Source organism: Dermacentor silvarum, chromosome 1 (assembly GCF_013339745.2).
Source record: "Dermacentor silvarum isolate Dsil-2018 chromosome 1, BIME_Dsil_1.4, whole genome shotgun sequence".
NCBI classification, from domain to species: domain Eukaryota; kingdom Metazoa; phylum Arthropoda; class Arachnida; order Ixodida; family Ixodidae; genus Dermacentor; species Dermacentor silvarum.
In genome coordinates this window covers 51,269,617-51,292,684 of record NC_051154.1, presented here as the reverse complement: position 1 = coordinate 51,292,684, position 23,068 = coordinate 51,269,617, and the positions used below count along the sequence as shown (strand labels likewise).

Here is a 23,068-nt window from a genome sequence, read left to right as displayed (position 1 = left end):
GTTTTAGCGTATCACATATATTTGAATAGGCGGCATCTGAGTTGGGCCCGAGCTAAAGCTTCCTCCTGGGTATACTTGACTGTGGCGCGAAATACATTTCGTGACAAGGGGACAGAAGAAAGGAGACAGCGAAGCGTCAAACTACCAACTGTTTATTTAATGACAGCCTCAGAACATACATAAAAAAGGTCAACTTCTGCGCGTGCACAGAGAGCCAAGGTGTGACATAGAACATGACATCCCAGGTAGCACTAAAGAGATACATAACGTTTTCGTAGCGTTAATTCAAGATGATAAAAACGGTTTAAAGAAGACATCGGTGAGACTACTTCGTTGGTAAAACGTCGTATATATCGGCTAATGTCCGGCTTAATTACTTTTCTGAGACGATCTATAACATACCTTGAAGACGTATTCGAAAAGCTCGTCTAGAAATAGGATTGGGGAAAAAACAAATAAGTCCTTTGCCAAAAATATTCATATCTAATTTCTAAACGTTTTTAAGACGTTATCAAAAAGCTGATCTAGAAATGGTCTTGAAAGGTTTACGATAATCTGAAGCTAATTTTCGCGGGTTCCAGGTGAGTCGAAGCTTCGGTGTCGAGTGCAAAAGAGCTACTGGTGCAGTGCCAAGCACTGTTGCCTATCGACGCCGACGCATCCTCTACCAAGTCGCATGAAAATGAACATGTACACGAAAATGAATCTAGAATACTGTCTTTGGTATGCAGCAACGTTTACAACCAAAATGGGAATGAAATCCCACTGAGAAAAAATGGGCGCGTCTGGACGAGCGTCCAGGCCAGGGCTTTTGCGCCAAGTGCGCATGAAATGAGGACAGTAAGACAAAGCAAAACTTTATTGGAAAAGTGCAAGATTTCAGCCAAATGCATAAGAAATACAAAGTAAATTGAATTAAAAGTACTCCAACAATGACTAAAGTTCGCAGATACAATTCTTAATGAACTAGAAACTGATAAACAATGACTACAATATACAAACAAAATTCTTAGTTTCTTATTTATCAAAGTAAACAGCCCATGCAGTCAGATGAACAGACTAGAGTTATTTAGAGATTTATATCACAGCAACTGCAAGCGGCAGACTGAGAAATGTGAGATTTAATCGCATGGTAGCTGCCTACAAGCAATGTTACCAATAATCTAGAAGCTTGAAAAAAACACAAAAAGGAATAACGCCGCATACTATCGAAAACAAACACTGGGAACATGTTAAAATAAAAAATATTGGCTTTGGGATATGTTAAATAATGTAATAGTGTAAATTAAAAGAACCATAAAACCAAAAAGCAACAATCAAGTAAAAATAGTATACAATACTCAAATGGGGATATCAGTGTCACAAGTGTGCACCATTGTATTGCAGTGTACGATGAGACTGAGTAATGCTACATAAATAAAATCTTAGCATTCTAGTACACAAGACATGGATGTATAAGCCTCATGTTAGAAATTTATATAAACCTTGAAATGAAAACTATTGTACTAGAAGCTTCATTCAAGTAACCAAGGAAGTAATTCTCGGTTTATATGAAAAGCATTGTACAAGAGGCACATATGTACCACTCTGGAAAAAAAAAAGCATAAGGTCGCAATGAATCATCTGCAGACCAGCGAATACGTTTGTACACTGCCATGTTACACTTTACACACATCTCCTGTTTCCTAAAGTAAAAAAAGAAAAAGAAAAAAAAAAAACTGAATGACAAGAAGCTTTTGCACATGTAACCCCGAGCAAACGCTTTACCAGTTCGCACTCTAGCCGCCATCATGTTTCTCAGCCGCTTTTTATACAGGGTGTTTCACGTAACTTGGCCCAAACTTTAAATATGCAAATGCCACGTAGCTGGACAGAACCAAGGCAATATTTTCGCCGCTTGGAGATACTCAGATTATTTTTTGCATTCCACCTAATTAGATAGTCTCCATCAATTCTTCAACTTGTGATTATTATAATTAGATAAGTGTCAATGAGGAAATTGCAGAGCAACATGAAAACCTCCCGATACAGCTTTTTGTTGCTCAATACGTGCTACTTAAAAGGGTTTTTCCGAATGTGATAGAAGCCCCCGAACACACTCGGAACTGCCGCGCGACTGGCTGCTCGAGCCAGTTTTCGTGTATTTTGACACTTTAAAGGGGCGTAGCCAGGGGGGGGGGGGGGGGTTCAAACCCCTCCCGAAATTTTTTCCGCAACCCCCCCCCCCCCCCCACTTACCCATCCTTTGTTCTTGTCGCTTCGCGCTGACATAATTCATGAAACCGGTGCTACTATCACAATTTCATTCCTGGGCGCTTCCGTTTGGGTTGGTAATTTACAGCGAATCATGTCTGCATATGAAAAAACTGTCACGGTGTTTGTCAAGGCTTTGACACTCTGTGAAGTTTTGGGCGAGAATGTGGCGGCCGCATTCTGAAGCAACAAATGCGCAACAAATGAAGCAACAAATGCGGCAGCCGCATTTTAGATGATGGCGAAAACGCTCGAGGCCCGTTTACTTAGATTTAGGTGCACGTTAAAGACCCCAGGTAGTCGAAATCTCCGGTATACATTTCCGCCGCTTCCCTTCAGGTGCCGGTTAGGCCACGCTCGCCCAGGATCTTAGGCTACGTTCACACTTCTGTCGGAAGCGGCAAAATCTTGCAAAAATCCGCCCGCCTATAGGCGGCAATACAGGCAGAAAAACAGGCTGCGAGCCAAATCAGTCTCGGGCCGATTTTTTTCGCCATGGCGAAGCGGAAACGCGGCGGAAAGTCGTTCTGCTTCACTGGAAGCTACACTAGCATGTAACGAACCGGTCGTAAAATTGAACATGGCACCAAAAGTGTAGGCTGTAATGCTGATCGACGCGATCAAGAACCAGCCCTTGCTCTACATGAGTGGCTATAAAGCGTACTGTCAGCAATACTCGCGATAGTATTCAACGTCGCGCGACCGGAGGTGCGGCAACGAAGCCTTGGCGTGACCCAACTTCTCGCGCTTTTGCAAAGCCAAGCAAAAAGTATTGAAGGACCCTGGCCAGGCGAACCCACCACCGCCATTTCCGAGGTGTCCGCGTCTTCCGTTTATTCATTGTCCATTTCTAGAAAACAAGTAGGTAGAAGTATAAAAGCCATTTCTTCTTCCACTTCCACGGCAGACAATATTTAGGCAGATTCCTCGTTGGCGCTCCATAATTCTCCTCGCACGTGTACGGTATGTTGCAGAAGTCGTGGGGTGCTTTTCTCGTCGCGACGATAGATTGGGAGCGTAGGTCTCGCGTAGGACGCGCAGGCTTTGGCGAGCCCTCACACAAGGGCCTGCCCGGGTTTTAATTGTGGTGTTCCCGTTGCCCCTTTGGTGTCCTCGAGGTGCCGACAATACGAAATGATGAAATGTTAGTACAACTTGTAAATAAAAGCTATTAAAGAAATATTATCACGCCTAGGCACCAACCTGTGACTCAGCGCTACCGCGCATGTGTGAGGAGAATTACGGAACGCCAACGAGGAATTTACCGAAAATCGCAGATGACACGCGAAGTTGCATAAAATGATCACTTTTGATGACAGTACGTGGGTCAAAGAATGAACATACCGCTCGAAATAATGCGATAATGAGCGCCACCACGCCGACAAACGTACGCAGACGAGATGGATCTGGACGAAAACGGCAGCGGCAGCCGCGGCGGTAGCAAAACAAATGTGAACAACTTGGACAGGCGCGTAAAAAAATTTCCGCCCGCTTGCTGCTTCCCAAGTGTGAACGTAGCCTTAGTCTGCGCGAGAAACGTCTCTTGTTTGCGATTGCGCCCCTACAGAAGGCTGGTAATTACTGTTGTGTTGTTGAATCCCAAACCAGCAATTACGGAAGGCTGGTAGTTGCTGTTTTGTTGTGGAATCCCAAACCAGCAATGTACCCACGAAGGGGTTGATGACAGCAGTGAAATTCCACCGACTCGCAACAGAATACACGAAACAGACAGCCGACAAGCATGAATTACTGCTGTGCGCGCAATACAGCGTAAGTAAACTCTTGTTGCAGGCGCTGACAGTTCTCGTCGGAGTTCACGCGTCCTGAGAAATTTATTATGTGCACTATGCACTGAACAAGAACGGAGTTCATTCCTGCCTCACTAGTACACCAATCAGTCGAGATTCTGTGAGGTACAAGGCCGCTTCCTGTTTGCACCGGCGTAAGTGAAGCAGAAATGAGTTGCACGCACTACTTAAAATGCCTACACATGCCATATCTATGCTGTGCGGTGAAATATTCTATGCAATTCTGAATCTGTTGACGTAAAGGCAAATGACGGCTGCACGCTCGCACACAGTGGAAGACACAGTGGCCCATGCACTTGCCGCAGGAAATGCAACCCTCTCGTATGAGGGAGCAGGGCGACGAAAGATTCGAAAAAAAAAAAAAGCCTTACGCGTTTTTGCGCGTATTTAAGTTTTCTAGCGCAAAGACGCAGCGAACAAGCTATTGCTATGGGAGTAGGTATAGCCTGGTCACACGTGCATTTTCACGCGTATAGCCGTCCTTGACTTGTGAAACGCACTTCGCCCCGACGAGGACGACGCCATCTACGCTTAACGTAAATGAACAATTAATGATGTCTTCTCCGATCGCACGGGTCGTCTCAATGATGTGTTTTCGAAGACTGGTCCATTCAGTGGCACGATGAGAGACCATTTCTCCAAACGCCCACTGTACCTGTCGTACTTACTGTATTTACGGACCTTACTTTACTTTTTACTTCATTTCTTCACACGTACATGCGAGGGAGGGGGGCGGTCCCAAGTTTTTGATATACAGGTATGGAGTCTGCTTAAATTACCGATATTTATTATCGATCACGTTACGTAGAAAAAAGCAGAAGCTTGCCCCCCCTCCCCCCCGGTCGGGCCGGTAAACCCCCCCCTGAAAAAAATTTCTGGCTACGCCCCTGGACACTTATCTCATTGACACTTAACTATAACTGAGAAGTTGATTAATTAATGAAGACCAATTATACAATTAGGCGGAATGCAAAATATAATCTAAGTATCTCCAAGCGACGACAAACATTACCTTGGTTCGGTCCAGCTACGTAGGCGTTGCACATTTTTGAAGTTTGGCTCAAGTTAAGTGAAACTAGAGGCTTGGGCTAGTCGCTACATACTCAACAGAGGAACAGCGCGAAAAAACGAAGGACAAAACCAGTAACACACACCAGAGCTGATGTGTTCCCCTTCTCGTCCTTAGTCTTTTCGCGCTGTTCCCCTGTAGAGTCTGTATACGGCGAACTACGGCGTGTGTCGTGCTGCAAGGTTACAAAAGAAAGAACAAGAGAGCTTCTTCTGCTCCTGCCATCGGTCCGAACGGTTCTCAGGTCTTTTACTCAAGGCGAGACTGACGATCTTCGAGGTGCTACAGCGGAACAGTCGTTGCTACAGCACCTCTTGCTGAATTGTCAGCGATGCGGTCGGCCAGCTCGGCATGATTGTCGAGGGACATGTCTTCTTGTGTGACAGCCAAGGCGACCACCCGATTCTGCGGCAGGCGCTGAAGGAACAGTTCACGCAGCAGCGGGCTGTTTGCGTCCAGCCTACAGTATCTAAGAAGCCGCCGCATACGACGTAGAAGTTCCGACGGTCGACGAGCTCCTGTTCGTTGAAAAGCTACTGAAGCCGCCTTCGCGCAAACACGGACTTGCGATCCTGCATCGTCGATTTGAAGAGGTAATAGGGTGTGGTGTCGTGGGGTGAATCCACAACTTCTTGAAACTCCTCAACCACCTCTGTCTGTAGAGTATCGAGACAGCATGGAGAAACCACGCGCGCTGCGGGGTAATGTGCCGAAGGTCGAAGATGGCCTCCACCTGAGTAAATCAGGTTGCAGGATTTTGTGGCCAAAAGGACGGCAGGCCAATCTCCAACGTGTCGAGGCCCTCTGCGCTGGTCGTTGGTCTCTCGTTGGTGGCATCGTCCATGACGTGGTGCTCGCCGTATAATCACGTCCGGGTCACCACGTTATAGCGACCGAGGTTATGTTCACTACAACGTATGTCAGCGAGCGGAACATCTGAGAACCGTTAGGACCGATGGCAGGAGCTGAAGAAGCTTTTATTTTCCTCACTTTTTTTATAACCTCGCAGCTCGCAGCGCGAGGCATGAGACACACGCGCCATATATAAAAGGCGGCCGAGGAAGATGGCGATGGCTGATAGAATTCCGACTTTCAGATCCAAAAGGCACACAGTCCAGGCAGAATTCCATTGATGAACAGCTTGGGAGCGCACCACTTAGCATTATTCAGTCCCTCTTGCAATGGAACTCTCGTAAATGCTGGTACTTGAAATGGTACTGGTAATGGTACTGTGGTACTATGGTAATGGTACTAGTCTTGCGCTCGGCGCTGGCTGCCCTCCGCGCAGCCAGCGCGGAGCGCAAGAGAGCGGCCCGAGGATTGTGCGACGCGTCTGTTTCAGATCCAGCGAAAGCTTCAACACGTACACGTAGCACCCATCGCGCAAGAAAGCGGCCCGAGTGTTAAGGCCGTTTCACATGGTGCGATTTTGCACTGCGATTATCGCACCGGAAGTGCGATTTCCGTCGCATGCGACGAAAATCGCAGTCGCAGGGCCGTTTCTGCGATTTTCGGCTGCGACCAACCGATTGGTCGCAGCGTCGCAACGTCGCAGCAATCGCTGCGATTTTTCCGTCGAAATTGCGCCGAGAGGTATTTCGCGGTCTGTTTTGGAAAATGGCGGCGGTCGCTCAACGCAACGTTTATAGATACTTTTTTGTCTATAAATATTGGATCAACGAGCCTCGAACAGGGCAACTAATTGAGTGGAGCCTTGGATTACGCAATCGGTACGTAACATCAGCACCAACACGCGAACAGTGCAGATAAAAACTCGTAGGTCAGATTCGGTTCTGTGATTTCTACGAATTTGTTGACACGCTACGTTGCTAATCTGGCGACGCTGTTTTTTAGGTTGGCTTCGGGTGCTGATAGTACGTACTTTTGCGTGATTTTCCGTTATTCACACGCGCTGCGAGTGTGTAAATACTACGAGGTGTCCCTCACGGGAAGGCATGACCTTCGGATGTCGTCCCAATTTTCTGGTTCTGGAGACAACTCGCGATATACGAAAACGCCACAGTTTTATCGCCGTATGCTTTTACGGACGGAACAATTTAAAGAATATGCAACTACGGACAAATGCTGTGGTCAATAGGTCACGCTATACGCGCGACCATTTAGTTGCAGTCGGTTGGTTAGGGCTTTCATGCGCATTTTCCCCAATGAATTCTCATTTCAAGGTTCTGTTACTACCGCTGCGAGACGCAAAGCGAACGTGCAAACTGGATATCGTAATGAATGTTCTACAATAGCATATTTCATGCTTTGACTGGGAATAAGCAGTATTGCCAATTTATTTTCGAAGCAATATTTAAACAGTTTTTTTTTCTCATTTTTCTGATGCATCATTTTTCTCCTGAATAAAAAAACCAATAAACCTTCAGTGTGTTGCAGACTTTGTATCCTTACTGCATCTGTATTAACCCTCACATTAAAAGGTAATTGCACATTTCGCTTACTTCAGTGCATCGAATTACTTTTGTTTATGCTGGTTGTAACATATTGCAGTACTCTAAGAAACTACATAGCCATAAACATCCTTGCCTTTTCTTGCTTCTCTGTCTCTACTTCCTGTAAAACAGCATGCAATAATGCGAAAAGCAGGCGAACACCTTGTTTTTATAAGCAGTAGATAACTCATTAAACAAAAGCAGATCAAAATTGTGCAGTGAAGTCAGCCGGTTGCATTCCTTCGTATGAATGATAGTATCTTTTCAAGTGTGGGTGGGTCTTGCATGTCCACAGCTTATAAAGTGTGCAGACTCATCACGAGGCGTAGGTATAGGCCATCAAGATGGAGGCAATGTTGCTAATGAGTCTGCACTTACATGTATTAGTGCATAAACTCGTATAACCATATCCCATCATTACTCAATCGAGCTTGCTCAGTCATATTCACCAAAATTCTACTTATCCGAGCTTGCTCTGACTCATATTAACCAAAATTGTACTTGGCCGAGCTTGATCTGACTAATATTCACAAAGATTCTACTCAGGCAAGCTTGCACCGAGTCATATTCACCAAATATCTACGTAGCCAAGCTTGCTCCGACTTATATATTCATCAAAATTATACTCAGGTGAGCTTGCACTGAGTCATATTCACCAAAAATCTACTTGCCGAGCTTGCTTTGACTCATATTCACTAAAATTATACTTGGATCAGCTTTCCCCGACTACCACATGACAATATTCACTAAAAGTTTACTCAACTGAGCTTGCTCTTACTCGTATTCACCAAAATTCTACTCAGTCAGGCTGAAACGAACTCAGACTCACGATTAGTTCGAAGTCTTAGTGAGCCGACGTTTGAATGAGTTCACCGTGCTATGTGTACATTACATTATGTGACCTGTGCGGTGAATAAGCAAACATTGTCTATGAGTACGTGTTGCATCGGGTGAAATAAGGACAACTGTAAACACTGCAGTTAGTTTTCTAGAGTTCAACTGACCGTTGCGTGAAAGCTTTGCCTCATGTCGATTCAAGCAAGTGCATTGGATCTGCATCATATTTTTTGCCAATCCTGCTGTCTGTCCTAACGATTACTGGGTGGCCACATTTTGTACATTTCAACACAGTTTAATAAATGACTGTAATGCAATATATTAAAAAAAAGATGCTTGCATCACTGCACGTATAACAATCAGAACATGACACAAACACTTGCACATAAGATGCACACAAATGATAAATACATGAACAGATGGAATCAGCTAGCCACCACCTATTGAAAAAAAAAAAGAAAAAGCCCAGGACTACGTATAACCATTCCCCTTGCCAGGTACATGGGCTATAGGAGAAACACACGTGCAACCTAGCAGTTACCTCGAGTTAGCAGCTATGGACGCTTTTGCATTCGCAGCTGGCCAGTCAACCACTCAAGTGTGTTCAGTGTGCACTTGTACTTAGGCACCCTTTTATTGCGATAGCAATTATATGGACACTCAAAAGCAGATTTCTGCCGTCGGCGTCGCCGTCGCCGTGAGGTTCCGTATGACGTCAATGGAGATGAAATCGTGGCCGCGCGCCGCCGAACGCTGTATGTGCGAGTGAAAGGGCGCGAGGGACGCGCTCTTTCACGGGGAGTGAACGCACGGCGGAGAACAAACGCGCGTTCGGCGCCGTGCTTCCTTAAGGGCTGCAGAAGTAGGCGTCTCTTTCCTCCTTTACAATCACCATATATGTAGAGCAAACGCGCCTTCTTCCGATGCGCGAGAGGCCGTGGGGGAGGGGGGGAAGGGGGAGGGAAGGGAGGCGACGTTTAGCTGCGGCACCAAGTGCCTATTTATATCAGAGGCTCCGGCAACAGTCACCAACGCCGCACGCATTTTGAGGGAACGCGGGCAAAACGCCGACGGCGTCGACAACAGTTCTGCGCGTTGCCGGTGCTGCTGCATGTCCAAGTTTATACAGCTGATAAAGCTAATATCATTACTCCGTATAGCTCTCTACAAATTTGCTATCGCAATTGATGCTTCACCTTTCAGGTGAAACTGCGACAACTTTTTTATTGTCTGTATCTCAAAAATTTAATGTGGCTCCTCAAAATTTTGAGAATGTTTGGATTCTGAGGCTTGCAAAGGTAAATATTTTTATTCCATTTTCGTTCAAGGTGAAGGCTCATACAAAAGATTAGAGATATTGTCAGTGCCCCTCACTTTCTCTCGGAACATAAGTGGTCTGTTATTGAGATTCTAGCAGCTTTTCAACAGCAAGAAAGGGTATCAGCTTCCCCTGTTTTCAGCATTGGGTTAATGCAGGCAATTCAGGGAGGCATAAAGTTTTGGTTCGGGAATACCAGATTAGACTGTACCTTGAAACTTTCCTTGCACTTTCTTATTTTGGTGAAATAACCCAGTTTTAAATGGCTCCAGTTAGCATACTCTAACAATGGTCTAATATAGGTTAAGTACATGACTAGCTTAACAGACTGGGATGCTGGCTTTCATTTCCAGGAGAGGAATCATAGCACCTGCTCCAGTTGCATATGTTTTTGGTTATCAGGGGTATTCAGCCTCACTTTAAGGATAACGTGCTGAAGCAGGTAGAAGCACACGCATGCCATTAGCGGATAGTTTCGATAGCTTCTTACCTCACACTTGCCACCATGAATACAAAATTTTAGCGTTCGATTTTGTTATTAAACAAACAAACGTACTCCTAACAAGGCATTTTAATGTTAGCCGTGTGGCTACGCGGCTGCGCTACGTACTGCAGCATATTAACTTAAGCTTCTTGATACAGATTCACAGCACACTAACAGCGCAAGAAACAGGACGAGAAAATAGACGACGCCCATGTCTGCCAGAATGATACGATACTACGTACACAAGTGACTGCAGCTACTAAAAAAAATGTGGTGTCGGCTTTTACGCCTTTCGAAATATTCAGAGAGCACTTGTATGAATAATTACAGCACAGGCACCCAGACGGACGAGCCAGGCTGGCGCTAAGATAAACGTTCAAAACACAAATTCCATTGCACGTTCAGTAATTACACTGTCACAGACCCCGGTGAACGAGGCGCAGACGCCGGACTAAATTCCAAAGCCGACTTATCAGCTTCCGAAAATAATCCCACGAAAGCAAGGACAATTAAGAGTGGGCCCTCTGGTGCGCCAGCGAACGCCGGTTGCTGTCCAAAGACCGAGTCAGAGCCCAGAGTTGTCAAAACACAACAAAATATATTCTTCACACAAGGCAGTTACACACACACTTGCACACTTAGGCTAGACACAACACAATACAAATCAGATGGGTATTAACAAACACAAGAAAATAACGGCAAGCACTGAGAGTCCAACACGTAAAACACAAAATAAAAGGGAACACTAAGTGTCCAATCGTATTCACCAGTGTTGGTCTTGGAAGTCAGACGATCTCGGCGTAACTTGGGGGCAAATCTCGAAGAAAGAACTTCTTCCGGAAATGCAGACGCTCGATGAACTCGTCGACTAGCTTGCCGGGGAATGCCCTTCTTCCGCAGACGCTCGGTCTTCACGTTACATCACTTCACCGGTGCGGACTCAACTCCTGAATTACTGAATTCCTGGATTCCTCCATCCGATTCTCGCACGGCGGTTATATAGCTTCCACAGGCGTTCTTGAACTTTCCTATCGGTGTCGTGATCTCGTAGCATGGCCAAAGCTTGGGAAGCTTCTACTCTTTTCTCGTACCTTCGACCGCCGCTGTCGGAGCCTTCTCGAGGGGGGGGGGGGGTGATGACTCATCCTGTTGGTGTATGCTCACGCGGTAGTAATGTCTGTCGACTCGCCGGGTGAGAAGGTGTCTCGGCGCGCGCGTGTGCTCTCTCTCTCTCTCTCTCTCTCTCTCCGGTTAACGTCGCTCCGTCGAGTCTCTTCCAGACGTTTCGGCGCCGTTAGCGTTGTTCCTTGAGGCGTATGCGCTCTCCCCCTCTGTTGAAGTTGCCGCGGGGTCGGCGTGTTCTTTCGCTGGCTTGCGTGACACTCGGCGCGCGCTTGGTTTACGCGCTCTTTTGTGACATACACACAGATCATTTGCGGCTTTGTTCAGGGGCAGACGTGAGCTTTTGGGTTGGTGCTTGCTGCTAAGTTTGGTGCAAGAATATTGCTAGGAGCAGGAACCACTAATGCGCAATCACGAGCAATACACACACATCCGTTTTTCAGAAGCTGACGTTAATCACGGGTAGCGCGAGGGTCTCTGCGTTGACATGACGACTCCGCCGAATCCCGAATACTGCATATGCGATGACAACAGCTATAAGGGCTTGTTGATAGGTCCTCTTGTAATTTGTTTAACCGCAGGTAGAACGACACAGGCATAAAACACACACAGAGACAGCACACAACGCTGAACGACCACCTGCGAACAGCTGTTTACGTCCGCCATTTCTCCTCGTATTGAACTTCACAAACCGCTGTTGCGCACTCCAAAACAAACTAAACTTTGAAGCGCTTTTAAATTACAAAACGCACGTCTTTTTCATTACATTAAACGAATTTATGCGGCGTGTGTGACAAAATCTGGCAGCAAGCAACCCTGGGCGTCGCATAATCGCATTGTTGACATCGCACCATGTGAAATGGCCGTTGCGAATTTCGCATCTGCGACAATCGCAGTGCAAAATCGCACCATGTGAAACAGCCTTTATGCGACGCGTCTCGGTTTCGCGTCGTCCCATCGCAGCCAGCGCGCGCAGCGCAAGGGAGCGCCCCGAAGATTGTGCGACGCGTCTGTTTCAGATTTAGCTAAAGCTTTAACACGTACACGCGTAGCACCCATCGCGCAAAAAAGCGGCCCGAGTGTTATGCGACGCGTATCGGTTTCGCTTCGTACCGTCGGATAACGGGCCCGCACAAAGCGCACGGGTAATGGAGCAAAATTACGGTACTACCGGGAGCTGGCGACTCTGTGCGCCTCGGAAACGGCGTCAATGCGGTCGCTATATTTAACGGTGTTTTCCCGCGTCAAATTTGGCAGGCAATCTGGCAACAGACTTCTACAACACCAGTCAGAACTTTGCCGGGAATAGGACGGGCACTTGACCTCATCTCTTGCGCTACCGTACCCGTAACGAATCATTAGCAAAAAGCCTGTATGTCAGTTCTCTTGTCTGCAACATTCTTGCAAAACGGGAATCTGAAACACCGCGATCACAGCTGTCTAGAGGATATAGGCAAAGTCCGCAGAGACAGCAATTCCCGCCTTTCTTCGCATCCTGCCAAACTTGATAGTTTCACTCTTGACGGCGGATCCCGATGCCAGGCACACAAAAGCAACATTTCTTCTGACCTTCATCCTCATACTGAGCTTAACGCCTCAAATACAACATCATTGAAAAGGATCCTCACATAGCGACATGAGAATCGGATTGGAGACCAAATTAGTGCCCTCCACTCGGCGCTCTTTAATGCAAAACTATGCTGCTCAACAAATTAAAACCATACAAACAAATCACTGCACACGCAGTGTCGAATAAGACAGCACAACACTGCAGTACTTGCATGACTGTAAAGAAAATCACGAGGACATTCGTCACACTTGTTTGTCGTGCCGCGCGATGACGAAAAGGACGCAAAAGCAGTCGAACTCGTGATGGGAAAATCCAAGCTACCTGTATGAAAACTAAAACCAAACTACACTTACGAAAACTATAAAATCAAACTACAACCACACAAAACCTTACGCCGCATGACACGACATACATACAAGGCAAGAACAGGCAGGGTTGATAGGAGTCCGAGAAAGAAACAGTCAAGAGAGCTCACGGTACGGTGTACATGATACGAGGGCTTGCCGAAGTGAGGGGCGATGACGTGACGACGTCGGACACGCCTCGATGTTGGAGATGATGCGGACCGACCGAACCGGACCGGAGACGACCGATCTTGAAACGACCGCTCACTGGCGCTCATCGGTCAGCGTGCATCCGAGCCGCAGTGCACGTTGCAGTAATTGTCAGCCTGCCCAGCGGACAGCTTGCGCGCCGAGCCGCAGTGCTCGGCGCATATGCGGTCATTAGCTAGGCCACGAACCGTGCTCCGCCGAACAGCAGCTGACCAAGGAGCCTCCTTGTCCGCGATCCGCAATGCTCGCGGCAAGTGGTAGCACAGCATGGCCAAGCCACGCTCCGAGCTGCAGAATTTGCGCTGGCGAACGCCTTGACGAAGGGCAACAGTCGGGCGGCAGCTCCATAGACGACCGCGTTCCTTGGAGCCTTGATTGTCGGCGTCCGACACGTCGGCCTGCTGTCTTCCGTCTCCCGCTGACTAGCCGCGTGTCTCGCCACGAAGCATTTCGCCACGTGCTCGCCATACGTGGACGAATACAACTTGGCCATCGCCGATTTCGCGAGATCTCTCACATGCGTGGTCGAATCGCGAAAGAAACCGCGCGCACTTCGTCGTCATCGTTTTCTTTCAGTCATCACAATGACAAAGGACAGCACAACCGAAAACAGGCAGAAACACACGACAGCCCAAACCAAGCGCAATTACGGAACTTTGTACAGGCCGGTTTCACGCGGGAGCCGGAAGCCGCGGCCGCAAGCTTGGACATGTACACCGTGGTCTTGTGACCGTTGTGACGGCGGTATCGCCACCTTGCGTAAGGTTGGTTCGTGTTGATCGGGTGTTAGTAGCCTCCGAGATTGTTTGCGCGTGCAAATCTCGGAGGTCATGGGCTGTTGAAGCGCGCGTTTGTGCGGGCTTGGCATGCGCGTCGTGCGTGTTGCGCGTTTCTATTTATCCACTGCGATTCGCGTCGCGCCAGACGCCGCCCTCTCTTCCGTTCTTTTTGGCGCGCTGGCTCGTTTGTTCGATGCCACTCTGTTTCAACCTCGAGCGTTGAGCTGGAAGTGGCCACGGTGCCTTTCGCAGGCCTTTCATTACCGCACCCCATTAATTCCCCCCTATATTTCGGACGCGCCGCATGTGTTGCAGCGTCTTAAGAGACGATCGGCGCATCTCAGCAGGCGCAATCACACCACGATATGCGCCCAAGCGTGGCGAGCCCTTTCCGTTTGACTTCCAACAATATTAAAGCGCATATTTCTGTGTCCGGCTGTTTTTATGCTTGATCAGGTGTCGTCGGTCGGTCGTCGGACTGTTGATTTGCAAGGAAAACGTTAGTTCGTTCGCTCTCGCTAACTATATTTCCCTCGCATCTCTCTCGTTCTTTCGTTCGCTCGCTCGTTCGGGCTATTCGCTTGTACTGACGATCACCGACGATGGTTTCTGCACATTCTTTTCTATACATGGTGCTCACAGTATCATTAGCCACAAAACTTTCTGCAGAGCACCGTTCCTAGTAACGGCTGTACCGATGTATTCCTCCGGTGGCAACGAAAGTGTTGTTCGCTCATTAACTCGATACTTTTATTTATGCGTAATATGAATAAAGCCTAATAAATACGGCGCATAAATAATGCTTACAAAATGGTACAGGAGAAAAATTTTAACGTCATCGGTAAATTATATCTGTTTGTAAGAAACTGTGAAAACAAAACGCGAGAAAAAGTAAACACAAATCAATTAGGTCAGGCAGTGCGGTCAGGCAGTGCGCTCAGTGTGTAGCAGCTCTTCGAATTTTGCTGCGTTTCCTTCAGTAGCGACGTACGATGACAAGTGGTTCCATTCGACGATAGGGCGTGGTATGAATAAATTTGCAAAATGATGAAAGCGACATATCGGTCCTTTAACTTAGCATGATCGCGGCAAGGAAAGATGACTGCAAGGTACTGAAAAATATCGGCAGAAAGGATTGGGTGATGATAAAGTTTTTGAAAAAGCGAAAGCTATTGATGTTGTGGATGCGCTGTAGGGATCAGCCTTAACACCAGCACGATATGCTGACTGGCAGCGCTGCTCTGAGGTCGATGTGGAGCCGTTGTCCGTGTTACGAAGAGCGGCTTCAAGGTTACTGCACTCGCGCTGCATTTCTTTGTGGTGTAAAACACTTCCCGTTGCGGTGTCAACTTCATTTTCTATCCTTCGTCTCTTCTGACGAGAGGTCAACACCACAAAAGGCTTCGTTTTCCTATCCGAACCCATGCTAATGCAATGCGAATACAGCAGCAACTGCCGCAACCGAGTGCCGCTCGATAAATGACGAATTCTCCCGCCAAAAACGGCGCCGTCGAAAACCCGGTACGCTAGGTAATTGAACAGATACGGCTAGTCTTATGAAGACGTTTTCAAAACGTATTCACCCCTCGTTTTTAAGCTGTCGTGCCTGCGACGTTTTTAAAGCGTCGATTTTGGTCAAAAATCTGTTTTAGACGTTGAATCCATTAATCTGACGTTTTGAAGACTGTGTGCTACCTGGGATATGGTCATAACATTTTCAAGAAATCACATTTCTGCTGAATACAATGTGATGGATGTATAGCTAACACAATCAGACCCTTTCTTTTCAATAAAGAAAGCTTCCAACAACTCCCTGGAAGTTTTGTACCCACTTTTGCCCAGAATCGATACTTGCTTAAAGCGTGGCTCACTTATCAATACTATTATCATGCTTCCTCAGCCTGTCATTAATGCATCGTCTTGTTTGTCCAATGTAGGACTTGCCGCAGTCTATTGGTATCTCATAGACCACCCCCCTTCAATACAGCGCCTGACAGGGTTGGTGTGCTGCTTCTGGCAGCCCCGCGGCCCATCGCGTTTGATACGAGGGCACAATTGGGCAAACTTGTTGGGAGCTGAAAAGACAACGGGAATGCCATATCTGGTAGCCACCTTCTTGAGGTTATGGCTCACACGGTGCACTTAAGGGACTACCTCTGGCTTAACACGCTCCCTTTCCTTGGAGTGCGCTTTCACATTGGCAGCGCTAACGTTCAACTTTTGCAGCAGGGACTCAATCGCAGAATTTAAGACACAGACTGAGGGAAGCCAGCCCTTAAAGGTCTCTTAAGCTAATTGCGAAAACTCGCCTACATCATATGCACATATGACTTGCACAGAGCCGATTCCAGCAAAGTAGAGCGATTCCACACTTCAGTCTTAGAGTGCGCTTCAGTCTAGGCTGTCAGAGGTCGCGCCCCCGCACTGCACTACACAGACACACACGCACACACTTGGGTCCGTTGACAAGCACAGACGCAACAGCGGCCGCCGGCCATACTGCGCCCGTCTGTGTGTCGCTGTCTCGAAACTATGCCGTACCGTGAGACCACGACGTTTTTGGCGCCCGTTAATCGGTGTGTCGCTATCTCGAAACTATGCCGCACCGTGAGACCACGACGTTTTTAGCGCCCGTTAATCGGCGTGTCTATAGCTCGAAATTATGCCTCTTCGTGACACGCTTTTAGAAGCTCAGGATGTGGAACCGAGTAAAAAAGGTAATTCACGTCAATGGAGAACGCATAGCCTATTATTGTTTGGCTTCCGCGGAAATAATCAAAAACTGCACCCGTGATTCAAGACAAGAAAGGATAATTAAAATCAACAAGCTTCAGAGCTTTCAGCAAAAAAACTACTAAATTAATATTGCCACGTATCGCGTTCACTAATAATCGTTCGAAACGGGACGCCAACCTTACGGGTCTTGGCACTGAAGAAAGCTGTAACAGAATCATTTTTGCTCTTTTTAATCTGTTTAGCTAATCTTTCACAGCCAACTTCTTCACAGAAAGAAGTCATGGTTTTCTTAACTTTTGATAAGCTGGCTTTAACAGGCTTGAAATTCTTGTTGATTCCTTATCGGACTGCATTGGGCAGAGTTCGTTGTCTATGAAAAATATGTCAGTTTCGCCCTAAGGGCGAAGCAATGAATGCGATAGCAACACAGCAATGTCATACGAAGTAAGGTGAGCGGCTTTGGTAGCAATATGAATTGTAGTAAACATGAGCTGATTAAGTAAGCAGGTGTGCTACGGCGTAAGTAGACCGACATGAAGAGAGACTCGATGACCACGAGAAGGCGCGTGTGAAACGGTGGTGTTGATGAGAAGCGCTTCCCGTGGGCAGCGCGTGTGAAGGGACACACCTGTAGCGCTGCACTGCCGACCCGGGCAGCATTGCATGCGTAGCGTGCGTTGGAAAATATGGCCCGACTATTACTAACTGATTGAACAAGCGTGGTGTGAGCGCGCACAAACAAGCATGAATAGATCACACTGAATGACTGCAGACGACTGTCAAAACGCTGGCAGCAAGCGCATATACGCCGCAGCGGGCGAAGGTACGTGCGGTCTATCGCTTCAACGGAAACTGAGCGGCGAATGCACGGCGCATAAAGGTCAGAGCCGTGTGGAGATAAGCGACGGTGCGAGCGAGCGACGAGCGCGGTTGTTGGCAGAGTAGAAGTGCGCCCCCCCCCCCCCCCCCCCCGCTCCCTCCGGCGCTGGCTTCCCGCTTCCTTGCTTGCGCGTGGGAGATTGAGTGCGTTCGCTCTCCGTGATAGCGCGCGTCCCCGCACGCTTCCGCTCGGGCATACGGCGCGCGGCGAAGATTTTATCTATAGGGAACCTCACGGCGACGCCGACGGCGACGCCGACGGCAGAAATCCGGTTGAAGTGTCCATATAATTGCTATCGCAATAAAAAGACACCATCCGTTGGGGGGGGGGGGGGGCAACACTCGCACCTGACGACCATTTCCGGCCTTGAGGGCAGCCCTATGTAGGCTGTCTACACCATCTAGTAGGCAATGCTTGCGTTGTTCCTGGGACGCTTTTCTTGCGAATTGCCGTAATTCATAAACACGTAATTCATTGAACCCCTAGCTGTTCCTATTTATTGTGCTTTATTGTGCCGAAACTCGGCAACCCGCCAGCAGTTGATAAAGGCGTACTTCAGGTAAAGCGAGTGGGCTAAGTTGCTTCATGCTAACGCAGAAACTGCTCGTGAACGGGAGGGAAAATAAGATACAACACATCGCCGTGTGTTGTTCTTTTTTTTAGCCTTGTAGGTCGAGGTGAAGTTCGGGCAGCCAGCTGATCAGTGGATGGTCGTCGATCGACGCACCCTCTGACGCCACTGGTTTGCGGCAGCTCGATCGCGTGTTGCTGCTTGCAAACCGTGCGAGAAAGAAAATTTATAGTATCAAAAATGTTACACCTTTGAATGTGTTAGCCTTAGGAGTGGGGAAAAAAAAGTGTGTGCGAAGCCGGTCACGTGGTAGAGGAAGTGAGGGGATGGGAGAGCTTCTACGAGCGTGTGTGTGTCTGTATATATAGTGCAACTGACGATGATCTGCTCCTGACCATGCACCGCCAGTTGCACTTCGCGCCTCGTGAAGAGGCATCACGTGTGTCGAGTGAGCTGCTGTACACCACTTTGCAATGTGGTGAACGCGGTTTAAAATCATGGCTCCAGGACCTCAAATAGTTGCGACGCAATAATGCTGACGCATTCCTTTCCCATGTGCCGCTAAATCGCCACTGACTTTATGATTGGTCTTGTCCCACCAAAATATCATTTATCTTGTGTGCATCTCTTCTGCTCAACGCTCTTCACTTGCTACCTGGAGAACGCTTTTATTGCACCACCGCGGTGGGTGCTGGGGACACCGAGCTGATTCATTTTTGCACCGCATGAACGCGTTAGCCTTTGTGATGTATTGTGGCTGCATTCAGTCCTTCACCGGTGGTGGCGCAAGGAAGTGCCGTCCGCCATGCGGTCCGAGATTAGCGTTTCAATTGCTGAGCACTGTACGTAAGCACACCCGTGAGTAAAAGTATAAAAGCTTGGGGTAGGAGGGCAGGACCACAAGTATGCGAGAGCCATTGGGGTGCCCGACACAACTGTGATATACTACCTGTGACATCACGGAGGCGGCGAATGCGCGAATGAGATGTAGACGTGTGGGTGAATGAAGATAGCCCGTCTGGGATTCTCGGATTCCTTGACACCGTGTGCGCGAGATAGACCGAGTTGGCAATGGCGGAAACCCGCGGCAGGCAAGTCGATAGGGCTGGAGAGAAATTGGAGGTCGGGAATCATGTGAGCTTGGCCCGGGGACGTCGGGAGCCCGGCGAGGAGTTGCACATGCGAGCCGATAAGGGAGAGGGAGTGAGCGGTGCGAAGAAGCGCTGACTTAGCCGTCTGTAATCACTCGCTACAGGGTAGTTCCTGCCCTTGCTGTGGCGCGTGTGGTTTCCCCGTTGCTCATGGTTGAGAACTTGCACTGGTCAACTCACATGTGTGTGTATTGTTTTGTTTTATTGCGATAGACACTTCAACCGGATTTCTGCCGTCGTCGTCGCCGTCGTCGTCGCCGTGAGGTTCCGTATAGATTCCAAGGGCGATAAAATCGTCGCCGCGCGCCGTATGCGCGAGCGAAAGCGCGCGGGGGACGCTAGCTATCACGGAGGGCGAACGCACGGCGGAAAGCAAACGCGACCGTCCCGCGAAAGGCCGTCGGGGTATGGGAGGGAGGGAGGGAGGGAGGCGGGGCGGCGCTGTGCTCCGGCGCCAAAGGCGTATCTTACCACGCAATCTCCCACGCGAAAGCAAGAAACGGGAAGACGGGGGAGGGGGGGGGGCAGCTTCTACTCTGCCAACAACTTCTATGCCCGGCGGTCGCACGCACCGTCTCTTATCTCCACACGGCTCTGACCTTTGTATGGGCTGTGCATTTGCCGCTCAGTTTCCGTTAAAGCGATAGTGTGTGTGTGTGTGTGTGTGTGTGTGTGTGTGTGTGTGTGTGTGTGTGTGTGTGTGTGTGTGTGTGAGTGATTCTTCGAAATAGGAGAAAAGTACAGCGCCGTAACTGCCTCTCGGGGGGAGGGCACCTCAACGGCGAGTTGAAGCGATAGACCGCGCGAACTTGCGCTTGCTGCCAGCGTTTTGACAGTCGTTGGCTGCGGTCATTCAGTGTGATCTATTCATGTTTGCTTGTGCGCGCTGACACCACGATTTTTAATTCAGTTAGTAAGCCAATGTGTCCAAGTTTATGCAGCCGATAAAACTACTATCCCTACTCCGAATAGCGCTCTCCTAATTTGCTATCGCAATCGATGCTTCGCCTTTCGGGCGAAACTGAGACATTTTTGTTTAATGTTACTGCGTTAGGGCATTAGGAGTGTGAAAGTGAAAAAAAAAAAAAGTGTGTTTGTGAGGTTCACGTGGTAGAGGTGGTGTGCTCCGGACCACCATCAGATGCACTTCGCTTCTCGAAGAGGCAGGATGTCTGTCTATTGAGCTCCTGAACAACGCTTAGCAATGTGCCGAACACTGTTTAAATCATGGACCCGATATCTCGGAGACGCGACGTAATGCTAATGCATTTACCACTCGATCTCCACTGAATTTTTGTTTTAGTATAACGTCTGAAATGATTACGGTACAAGGTAATACCTAACAGGCTTACATTAAACTTTGTGACCATCTGTTGTGCGTTGAGGTTCTACATTTTTGCTGTTTCACGTCTGAATCCGCGCGTGCATTTCGAAGTTTTTTTTTATATATACATGGAAAAAAAAAGAGAAGTATTCTTTTCAACTGTTTTAGCACTTAAGGAAGCACGTGGGAGTTCTCCGAAATTCTGGGCTGCTCAGGTTAATCTGTATCCGTGACATTTTTAGAGTGAATGTATGCTGCATTTTAGCAGCATACATTCGTGAAGCAGCATTTTAGCGTGAAGCGCAGAATGCTTTATGAGTTTTCGACACCAACCAAAGAAAAAGAAAAGAAAAAATGTCGCAATCCGCGTGTAGCGGTCGGTCATCGGGTACAGTAGTACGTGCATGCGCCATCAGTGTTTTAAATGGGCCATGACCTCATCTGTCTGTACGCCAAGCTTCTCAATCGTGAGAGCGGAACCATGGCTTGGAAGGCATCATTAGGCAGTGCGCTGGCGAATGAATCGTAAATGCCGCGCGCGCTGCGGGCGCCCCGTCGCGCGTGTGATGCAAGTGCGTGTCCCTAGGATCGCTTTTCGAGCCGCCTGCTTAGCCATGCATAATGCACGCAATGCCGCAACCTACATACGTAACGTGTCACCCCCTTTTTTTGCCTTCGGCCCTGGTCCTCGCTCTAAACTGAGTGGGAGTGCCTGGGAGTCCTTGAAACCGCGTCTCTGCTCTTTTGATTCTTCCACTGCAGCTGCCTCTTTTAAAACCTCTAAGCCTGGGTGTCGTCCGGGGGCCGTGTCTTTAGTGGATGTGAACGTCTGCACTGGCACGACACTTTTAAGAGTTGAGCTGTCGGGCTAGTGTGGTGTGTAGGCCCTGTTCGCAGTGCGCTAACAATTATTCGCGACACTTCAACTGACGTGAACACTATTTCACTGCACTTCGGGCATATACTGCGACTATTGTCGTCGAGGTTGAAGTAATCGTGTGTAGTGTCCTGGACATTGCTTTCCAAAAGTGAGGGTGCGAGTAGAAAGCATTTCACAAGTGTGTTAAAAAGCGCAATCGTGTTCCTCGCGGTTGTTACCCCCACCCCCCTTTCCTCTCCTAATTTTTTCTGATTTTCTCGTCATGTCGCCGTGTGCGCCATGTCATGCACGTTCTTCGTCAATATCGGGATCGTCGGCTTGCGGAGTGTTTTTTGTTGCCCCTATATCGCGGCAGTGAATTCGCCGCCGAGTCGCCTAGCTCCAAAGTGGCATGCCTTTCCAAGGCGGGTTCTCTCTTTCTTTTCTTCGTGGCGGCGACCGGAAAGGCGTCGTTCGTTGATATTTCATGCAGTCAGGGGCGCAGCCTGCCCGCGTAGGTCACCAAGGACTTTAGAAAGCGCGCGCGCCTGCCTCGCCAGTGCGTGTACCTTCGCTCACCCCCGTTCTGGCCCGTGGGCTGCGGTCGGCCGGCGCGCGGGCCCCAAGAATAACTGCTCTGTCGGTTGGTTGTGGGATCAACAGAGACGCAATGGCCGAGCCGACGAGGCGCGCGCGAGTCGACTTCGAGCGGCGGCCCCCCGTCATGCCCATTCTGCGGCGCCAGCAGCACCGTGGTCGCGTAGTCGCCGCCTCGCTCCTGGTGGACGGCGTGGGTCGTGCGGCAGTGCGCTGCGGCTCCGTCGATGCCCTGTTCCGCAGACGGCCCGAGGGCCGCGTGGCATCGCCTGCGGCTGCCCGATGCCGAAGCCAGGAACGAGCCCCCCGGGGAACCTACGGCGGCGGCGGCGGCGGCTGGGCCGTCGGGCGCAGGTAACCGAGCGCGTTGAGCCCCGCGCGCTAGCCGGGGTCCTGGCAGGGTTTCCCTGCATGATTTTTTTTTTTTTCGAGTGCGCCTATCTTGTGTCGTTGTGAAGCTGCCGCCCCCGGCCGTCCCCGGATTGTGCGCGCTTCCGCTGTGCGGCTGCCCACGCTGCGGATCGACGCCGACCGGCGATTTCTCTGCGTACGCGAAGAGTTGAATCGCTCCAAGCGAATGCTGTTTTTATATCGACCGCTTCGATTGTATAAACCCTCTCGGTCGTTGGCTGGTTTGACCGCCGTGCACGATTTTCTTATTTTTTTTATCGGCTTATACTCAGTCACTTTGCTGGAGCGTTTC

General features: G+C 48.9%; 1 protein-coding gene across 3 annotated transcripts in view; it reads left to right on the top strand.

Annotated features, from left to right (window-relative positions):
- The window catches only part of LOC119462806 (dnaJ homolog subfamily C member 7), a 127,568-nt gene that overhangs the window by 19,597 nt on the left and 84,903 nt on the right, over nucleotides 1-23,068 (top strand). The window contains exon 1 of one of the 3 annotated variants that reach the window (XM_049667834.1): nucleotides 22,424-22,719. The exons of the other annotated variants lie outside the window; for them this stretch is intronic. Coding sequence (XP_049523791.1) covers nucleotides 22,439-22,719 — 281 coding nt within the window. The 5' untranslated portion in view covers nucleotides 22,424-22,438. Of the gene's footprint in view, nucleotides 1-22,423; nucleotides 22,720-23,068 lie in introns of those variants that run through there. 3 annotated transcript variants of the gene reach the window in all.